The sequence below is a fragment of the Arachis ipaensis genome, chromosome B09 (assembly GCF_000816755.2).
Source record: "Arachis ipaensis cultivar K30076 chromosome B09, Araip1.1, whole genome shotgun sequence".
In the NCBI taxonomy this organism is placed as follows: domain Eukaryota; kingdom Viridiplantae; phylum Streptophyta; class Magnoliopsida; order Fabales; family Fabaceae; genus Arachis; species Arachis ipaensis.
Window position 1 is genome coordinate 109,055,258 of NC_029793.2, and position 8,593 is coordinate 109,063,850.

Consider the following 8,593-nt stretch of genomic DNA (forward strand, 5'->3'; position numbering starts at 1 on the left):
TTAGTTAATCAACCTCAAAATTCTATAAAATAAGATTCTCACATATTTGCTAATCAAACTGAATTTGATTTTCATGCTCATTATCTTTAATTATGACAATTTTCTCTCTCTTTCTATTTCTTTTTTCTCTCATTTGGCCATTTCTCTTATTCATTTTCTTTCGGGATTCATTATGCCACATTGACTTCTTTTTGTTTGCATCTATATATTATATTCTTTTCACTACATAAAAAAATACTTTTACTGATAAATTTTTAGCAACTATAATATTATTGTCATCATTTTTTTTATTTAATATAATTTTTTGTGACAATTATATATTTGTCATTATTCTATTAATTACAGTGGTAATTGCAACAATGGCCGCTAAATAATTACAATTAGACTTTTATTTTTAAGTAAAATTTTCTATTGGCTATATTATGTGAAAACAAAATAGAGACTGCCTAGTCACCAAAAAAAAAAAAAAAATAGAGACTGCCTCACCTCCTCAAATTGTCCGATCCCTGATTCTTCACACACGGTCACCACTCACACATCAGCCATTTGTACCGGCGGCTTCGTTCGTGCACACATTCCTCAAATCTTGATCTTGGTCTGCGATCTCAACAATCTCTCTCAAACACACTAACCGCTAATCTTTCACCTTCGCAACACCACAACACCACACCTCCGCGCGTGCACTGTTGCCGGTAGGTATTCTCCCTTAATTTTTTTAATTTTTGTTTTTTATTTTATATTTTTACTAATTCTAAAATTGATCAGGATTTTGTTGTTGTCGCCATTGCCAACTGTTGTTGCTATTCCTCTATTTTTTTGGTGACCAAACTTGCTGCTCGTTGCTCAGCTTGCTCTCTATAGCCGCCATTTGAAGTAGGTAAAGATTTCTATTTCTCTCTTTTTGCATCTTTTTCTTTTTATTTGTACTGGTACTTGTAACTAATTATAATTTATTTTTTTTATCGTAATTACAATTAACTGCATTTTATTTGTAATTTGTATATTGTTGGTTCTTGTAATTTTATTTGCAGTTGTTAATTTTTTGTTGTTTAACTAATTGTTTGGTTTATTAAATATTCAGAAGTCTGAGTTATCTGTTCTGTCCTTGTGATGAATACATTATAGGTTAGATTACAGTTTTTGTTATAGTGGCTTCAAGTTCGAAAAAATAAAATCTTCCTTATTTGCATATTGGTTATTTTTATTTAGACACTATCATTAGTAGATTAAATGGTGAACCTTACTCATTATTTTTTCACTCTCTCAACCTTTAAGAAGTGTCTAAAGTAGACATTTGTTTGGGTGTGTAAATAATAATTTTTCATGTAGATAATATATATTTTCTTTCAATGTTTTTTTAGGTACAACATACCACAATTGGCAAAAAGACACAAGGTGTATGTCTTAGACTTGATTGGATTTGGCTTGAGTGACGAAAAACTTATTGAATATGATGGCATGGTATGGAGGGATTAAATGGTAGACTTCGTGAAGGAAATAGTTAAAGAACCATCAGTTTTAATTGAAAATAGATAATTCACTATAATACTTGTACCAATTTTTTTTAGTAGATTGTATCTAATTTTAAATAGACACACAAGATAAATTAAGCGTTGGTAGCTGCATAGTCTTAAAAGATAACTAATGTGAAAGAGGGTTTAATAGTTTATTAATATAATTAAGAGGGAAAAATTAAAACTCACTACTACATACTTGATTTTTACTAACATTTATAAAATGTTACCAAATCATATTAAAATGTTACCTATGTATATTAGTAACATTTTACAAATGTTAAATATACCCTATATTACCAAAAAGTTTTACTAATATTTTTTTAAAGATTTAATAACATTTAGTAAAAATGTTACAATAGATCTCTATAGTAAAATTATGAGAAATGTTATAATAGACCCTTCTTAATAACACTTAAAGAAATGTTACAATATATTTTGTAACACTTAGAAAAATGTTACTATAGTTATTTTTGTAACACTTAAAAAATGTTACAGTAGATATTTTATATAACACTTAAGAAATGTCACAATAACTCTTTCTAATTACACTTTAAAAAATGTTATAATAGATCTTCTATAGCAATACTCTAATAAATGTTACAAAAAGATCTTCTTTGTTAACAATAAAAAAATATTACAATATATCTTTAATAACATTTAAATGCACAAAATATTGAATTAAGATATTTTTCTTCAATTACATATTCTACACCCACTTTACAAATTAAACCCAAGATATTTAAACACTAAATTTGGTCCAATAAGTCAATTTTCCTATTTCTTCAATATGCTTACATTGCATAAACTTTTCCTACAGTAAAGATTAGTTTGACTACATATAAATATTTACAAGTAACAAAATAATAAAATTCATACTAATATTAACTTGAAGAATTCAAGTGCTCCCTATTTGTCATCTAACAGCACAAGATAACACCAATTAACATACTAATTTTACATTAATATCATTCTCTTATATAACTGGACAGCAACCAGAAAATTTCTCACGTTTTCGAAGTACTGATATGCCGATAATAGTGCCCCATCCAGGATCAATGCAGAATCAATAGGACTCTCCACAACCTTAAAATGAAGAACACATTATAGACATTAGTAAATACTAAACAAACAATACGAGAAAAGTGAGTAAATTAAACTCTTCCTCAGAGTGTTCAGTTGGTAAATCTTTACCTGCAACAACTTTAACCATTTTTCTAATCCACCCTGCTGCTTCATATCTTCTAGATGCTACATATCAATGATTTTCTATTTGAGAATTCAGAATAACTCATACAAAATCCAGATATGCAACCGTCACAGAGATAAAGATGATAAATCAATACATTAATAGAGATAAAGATATGCAAACCATGAATTTTACAATCAGGTAAGGAACAATAAGCTGCTTACAGTATTATTTTCAGATGGACGTGATGGGCGAGGATTCACCTTGAATAATAATTCCTTAGTTTCATGTCATAGCAAAAGCATTAAATACTATCAACCGACATATTAATGGTTCCATCTTACCTTGCTCATATTCTTGAACTCTCCTATCAACCTCTTCGACATCTGTTGACTGCCTTAGAATTTCTTCAACTTTAGTTCCTGCAAAGACGATTCGTTTAGTTCACATTTTTCTCTTTCCCAATGACCAGTTAAGTGCATTTCTATTTTCCAACATGGCTTTGCAATATATATGAATCATAGAATATCAACTTAACTAAGAAAACAAAACTAAACATCTAAATCCAAAAATTTGAGACAAGGACGATGAAAATTGAAATGAAATTTGGTTGCACTAGATACTTGTTTGAAGATACTCTAGAAATCGAAGAGCTTTTTCAAGGAAAGAAAGACCTTCATCAATATCTTCCAGTGCTAGAAGAATTGGCCTTCCAACAACCAAAGACTTAACTGGACGCTTGTCCCTCCCTAGAAGCAGTGCAAAGAATATAGACAAATCAGGATGGCAGAAACTTTCTATCAGAACAAGAAAAGAATATTTCTAATGATGAAGGGGCAGGGGAAGGTTCAGAAGCTTGCAGAAATAACCCAAAATTGCAAAATCAACATACAACTAAAATATGTTAATATAATTTTTCAGAAAAATCAACATACAACAAAACCTGAAAAAAGAAAAAAAGGTTTGATGTTTTCTGAATTTCTTCTGTATTTTCTTCTTAATCTAGTTACATGACATCTCCTACTAGTTAAATTGTACATAGTGAATTGATTTTCTATCAATAAAATTATTATAGATAAGAGTTTATAAGAAGATAGGCTTTACTACATCTATTGGATTAAATAAAATAAAATAAGTAACTACAACTATTGGATTAAAGGGTATACAATCAAAGAAAAATAAAATAAAATAAGTAACTACAACAGTCATTAATTTATTCATATCATATCATTGTAAGCGTAAAGTCCCTCTAGTTTATCTTATGGATGGGCTTTGATTATGGTACTTCAACTATATATGCTATTTGCTATGACTATCACAAGCCAATGACAATGCATTATAATTTATACCTTATCGTATACTTGCCTTCTTTAGTGGACAATAATTATTTAAAAAGGAAAAAAGAAGGAATTTTTATGCAGAGAATTTTTATCACAATTCAACTCTGAATCTAATATTTTTATCGCAATTCAACTCTGAATCAAAGCACACCTCAATATCTTAGTTCAAGCAGTCCTAGCCCTGCTTTAACACCTTCACCTAATTCAAATGCCAAAACAAAATCTTAGGAAGAGGTATGTGTATGTGGTATGAAGATAGGGATGGAGAACTCTTGTATGGGAATTGAAGCCTATAATGGCAAATTCTAAGACAAAAAAATGAGGAACTTTCAGCAGTAAAAAAAAGATTTAAATGGGGCCAAAAAAAGTTACATATTAGAGGACTAGTCCATTTTGGTTTGTAGAAATAAACCTAAGCAAGTAATGAAAGCATATGAAATAAAGATACTACATATTATGAAAGGTCTCAAAAAGAGAGAATACCATAAAAGAGATGTGAATTATTATGAAAGGTAACAAATCAAGTATGTAGCTGCAACTTTATTTATTCTCAGTGGTCCAAAGTGGAAAAAATTGAATCAGAGAGAAGGTGTGAGAAATTATATGCCTTTATTCTACCGTGTTGTTTCAAGAAATTATATGCCTTCTAATAACTAATAAGTTTTGGACAACTCATACCATGGTTAAAGTCATCAGTTGCAGCCTGGAGTTCAGAGAGAGTGAAATTCTTCCATGAAGATTTGAAGTTGGCAAACTCAGAGTCAAAAGAAGAAAGAATGAGATCCTCTCTAACCCTCTTACTCTTCCTTCTACTTAACTTAGAAACATCCTTCTTAAGAGGGTGAAATGGTTGAAATGGCATCTGTGGGCCTTTCTTGAGAAGCTTGAAGAAACCATGCCATTGGTTGTTAGCATTAGAACCACCACTTCCTAGTAGAGCCTCAGAATCAGAAGTGCTTGCTTAACAAGTGTTATAACCATTTCTTTCATATATACTATTATATATATCTCTATAAATTCATCTATCATTGATCTCGTACGTACGAAAAACTAAGGGATACATATCTTGGTATGCAAATTAATATAAAAACTTGTAGTATACTTCAATAATTAGCTTTTATATACGTATTTTATTATTTAAGTACTTGTAGGCACTAAGTATAATAATTTAGACTTGATGTAGAAAATCAAAAAAGAAAAAAAATAATTATCTACTGGAGGAGTCAGTCATGTGTATGTACCTAGCAAGGGACCAATTAAAAATGATGAAACTCATCTTGTATGTCTTTCAATTTGGATTTAATGATTAATGAGTACATACAAAATGGATTAGCCATCTAGAAGCCTAGATAATTAAGCATACAGACAATGCTGGAGGTTATGTGTAAGTGGAAACCCACACTTAAGTAAGTCTTTTCCAAAGAAAGGGAAATTCATCGCCACTCTTATCCACAGTCACATGCATGCCGTTCCTTTTTTTTTTGAGACATTTCTTCAAACACCTTAAATGCACTCCCAAAAACCCAAAGAACTTTCATAAAAAAATTTATACTAAAAAAATTTGGATTCATTGTCAAACACACCATATGTATTTATTCCCATTTTAATAATATAATAGTAACAAGTGCCGACTGAAGCGACTTGAACTTCAAAAATCTGATTTCAATATCAATTCAGAAAATGAGAAGTACTCACTGAAACATTCCTTAGGATTTGCACTTCCAAGCCGGATCCCCTACAATTTTTATTTTAGTACATTCTCAAGTTAGCCAAACACAGAGTATGAAAAATTTAGCAGTGAAGAATGAGATTTAATACTACATAAAAATTGTGTGCGGGGGTTAGGTCCGGACATTGAGCATCCAAAAAATAAATAACACTAAAATAACACTATATTTACATGAGGATAAGGAAAGGGTTACTATATTTACCGACAAATAATGTAGAAATCACTTTTCGATAGCTCACTAACTAGTGTAGATTTTCCCTAACAAGTATGTAATAAAGGCATTTAGTGATGGTTCTAACTTCTAAATGCAACACATAGCAAAAACAAATAAACTTAGACCACTTACAGCATTTGTATAGACAATAACAGCAACAACAGCTAAGCCATGTCCAAATGAACCTCCATGCCTCTTGCGACTAACACCTTATTCTATTAAAGATCTCAGCATTTAACTTGTTTATCATTACCAGTAGAGATTTTTGTGTAATTAAATACTAGAACTGTTATAGTCAAATGGAAAAATAGAATGAATAATAATTAAAAAATAAGTGTAATTAAACTCATTTATACCTAAATTCAAAACCTAAATTCAAATAAACAACTTAATTAAAACCTAAATTCAAAACCTAACTACTAAATAACCAATTAAAAACCTAAATTAACTAATAATTATACATCAAATTAATTACATATTAATTATCAAGTAAATATTAAAGAAGATTGAAAGAGCAAGAAGATAACTGAACTGGAACTCACCAAGCCGTGAATTGAGTAAAGGATGGAACCGCTGAGAAGACGACTTCGCATGGAGAAGACGATGGCGCAGGCGAGAAGAGGACAGTGCAACGACAGTGCAGGCGACAAGAGGATGAACCAGACGTGAGAAATTAGATATGCATGATTCAGATATGGATCAAAATCAGTAAGAAAAGAAAGAACACGAAAAGAGGTTCTTCTTCTTCTCCATTAGACTCACCTCAAAACAGAGAACAACAAATGTAACCCTAGAATTTGTTAAAACGAGAGAGAGATTCAAGGAGCGGAGGAGCACGATCGAGAGTGCCAGTGAGATTGAGAGTGAGAGTGAGAAGGAGAACGAGATTTGGAGTGATGTTGAGAGCGCTAGCAGGTTCCCCAATCTTTCTTCCACCCCAGCCATTAGGTTAGGTCTCCGTTTTGATTTCTAGAGTGTTATTACTGTATTTCTTCAACCTTTTTCAGCCACGATTTGTTTTCTTCAATTTGTTATTACTGACCATGGAATAGGTAACATTTTTGAAGTTTTTAAAAAAAATTATATATATTTATTAATATTTCATTAGAAATGTTACTTTATATATAATTTTATAATAATCACTAACACTTTAACAAATATTAAGCAATAAATATTACCAAATGTTCATAATGTAGTAGTGACTATCCCTGGCATCCCACTTTATGAAGAAATTTTTTTCCATGTTCATAATAAGGTTTTTTTTTTTGGGTATGGAAGTAAAAGTAGTGATATACTCTAATATTGTAATTTTTTGTATTTTTTAAAATTGTGAAAGGTACATGATGAATGAATTTTATGCGGTTTAGAATTCACAAATAAATCTTTGTTGCAAGTATAGTTTCTAAACCAACAAATAATCCTCTCATACAAAAGATTGTTTGTCACAAGTAACAAACCCCTAAAATTAATAACCGAAGTATTCAAACCTCGGGTCGTTCTCCCTAGGAAGTGCAATAAAGTGTTCTTGTTATTGGTTATGAGGTATGTTTTGGGATTTTTGAATTAAGAGACAAGAAATGTAAATGGCAAAGGAAATAAACTAACAACTAGAAAGGCTCTTGGCAAGGTATGAGAACTAGAAGTCCTATCCTAGCTGTCATTATCAATTGTGATGAGAATTATCCATTGCTCCCACTTAGTTAACCTCTAACCATGGAGGAAAGTCAAGTGGATGGATTAACTTGATTCCACAAGTCCTAGCCTAATCATAATGAAAGACTAGCTTTAGTAGCATTCAAGTCAATTAGTAACTTCTAATTATCAATCAACAAAGGAATTAGATAACTCAAGAGTCACTAATTACTCTACATAGGCCAAGAGGAGGAAAATCTATACTAAAATCCAACCAAGCATTTCATCAAACACTTGGAAGGCATAAAAGGAAAGTAAAAGGAATTAAACAACAACAAAGCAATTCAACAATAAAGGAACATGAATCATAAATTGCATTAAAAGAGAAATAGAAGAAACAAAAGTGTATCAACATATAGAGAATTACAAGAATTAAATGCTAAACTAGAGAGAGGAGATGTCGAAGAACAAGAATTACAAAAGGAAAAGTAAATCAAAGCATGAAATTAACCTAGATCTAAGAAATCCTAATCTAGATCTAACCTAATCCTAATTCTAGAGAGAAGTGAGAGCTTCTCTCTCTAAAACTAACTTTCCCTCCAAAACTTAAACTAAACTAAAACTAATGTGTTCAATAGTTGTGATTCCCCTTCAGTCCTTGGGTTGAATAGCATCAGAGATGAGTTGGATTTGGGCCTGGGAAGCCCAGAATTCGTCCACAGCGTTTTGCCTTTAAGTGAGTGACGTGCGAGCATCGATGCGTACGCACCATATATGCGTACGCGTCGCTTGACAATTCCCTATCTACGTGTATGCGCCATGTACGTGTACGCGTCGCCATGCGACGTCACAATCCACGTGTGCACGTCTGGTGCGCGTGTGCGTCGATCTCAACATCCTAAATCCTTATTTCTTCATGAGTTCTCCTCTTGCATGCTTTTCCTCTCCATCATTTTGATCCATTCATAGCCTTAT

General features: G+C 31.3%; 1 protein-coding gene and 1 long non-coding RNA gene across 9 annotated transcripts; one reads left to right on the forward strand and one right to left on the reverse strand.

The window, feature by feature from the left end:
• LOC107617031 lies at nt 433-1,788 on the forward strand. The gene is made up of 3 exons (XR_001614760.2): nt 433-692; nt 766-877; nt 1,362-1,788. It is a non-coding gene; the product is annotated as an uncharacterized LOC107617031 (long non-coding RNA).
• LOC107619140 (rho GTPase-activating protein 7-like) lies at nt 2,180-7,026 on the reverse strand. 8 transcript variants are annotated; one of them, XR_001615521.2, is made up of 8 exons: nt 6,749-7,025; nt 6,529-6,571; nt 4,722-4,973; nt 3,378-3,452; nt 3,048-3,125; nt 2,928-2,966; nt 2,709-2,765; nt 2,458-2,600 (listed from the first exon to the last, which is right to left on the reverse strand). XR_001615521.2 is itself a non-coding variant. In XM_016321365.2 (7 exons), exons 1-7 carry the CDS (start codon nt 6,929-6,931, stop codon nt 2,581-2,583), a joined length of 708 nt encoding a protein of 235 aa, XP_016176851.1. In that variant the 5' UTR covers nt 6,932-7,023; the 3' UTR covers nt 2,180-2,580. The 8 variants fall into 8 exon arrangements, 4 of the variants coding, with proteins under 4 accessions (XP_016176851.1, XP_020967195.1, XP_016176852.1 ...); XR_001615520.2 differs by having other exon boundaries at nt 2,180-2,600; nt 2,709-2,966; XM_016321365.2 differs by lacking the exon at nt 2,928-2,966 and having other exon boundaries at nt 2,180-2,600; nt 6,749-7,023.

Excerpts from the sequence above, each read along its gene's own strand:
- LOC107619140 (XM_016321365.2), bottom strand. The coding sequence starts at position 6,931 with ATGGCTGGGGTGGAAGAAAGATTGGGGAACCTGCTAGCGCTCTCAACA. Across the intron at positions 3,126-3,377 it reads ACTGGAAGATATTGATGAAG|GAACTAAAGTTGAAGAAATT; the intron begins GTCTTTCTTTCC and ends TCGTCTTTGCAG. Across the intron at positions 2,766-3,047 it reads AGTTCAAGAATATGAGCAAG|CATCTAGAAGATATGAAGCA; the intron begins GTAAGATGGAAC and ends ATTGATATGTAG.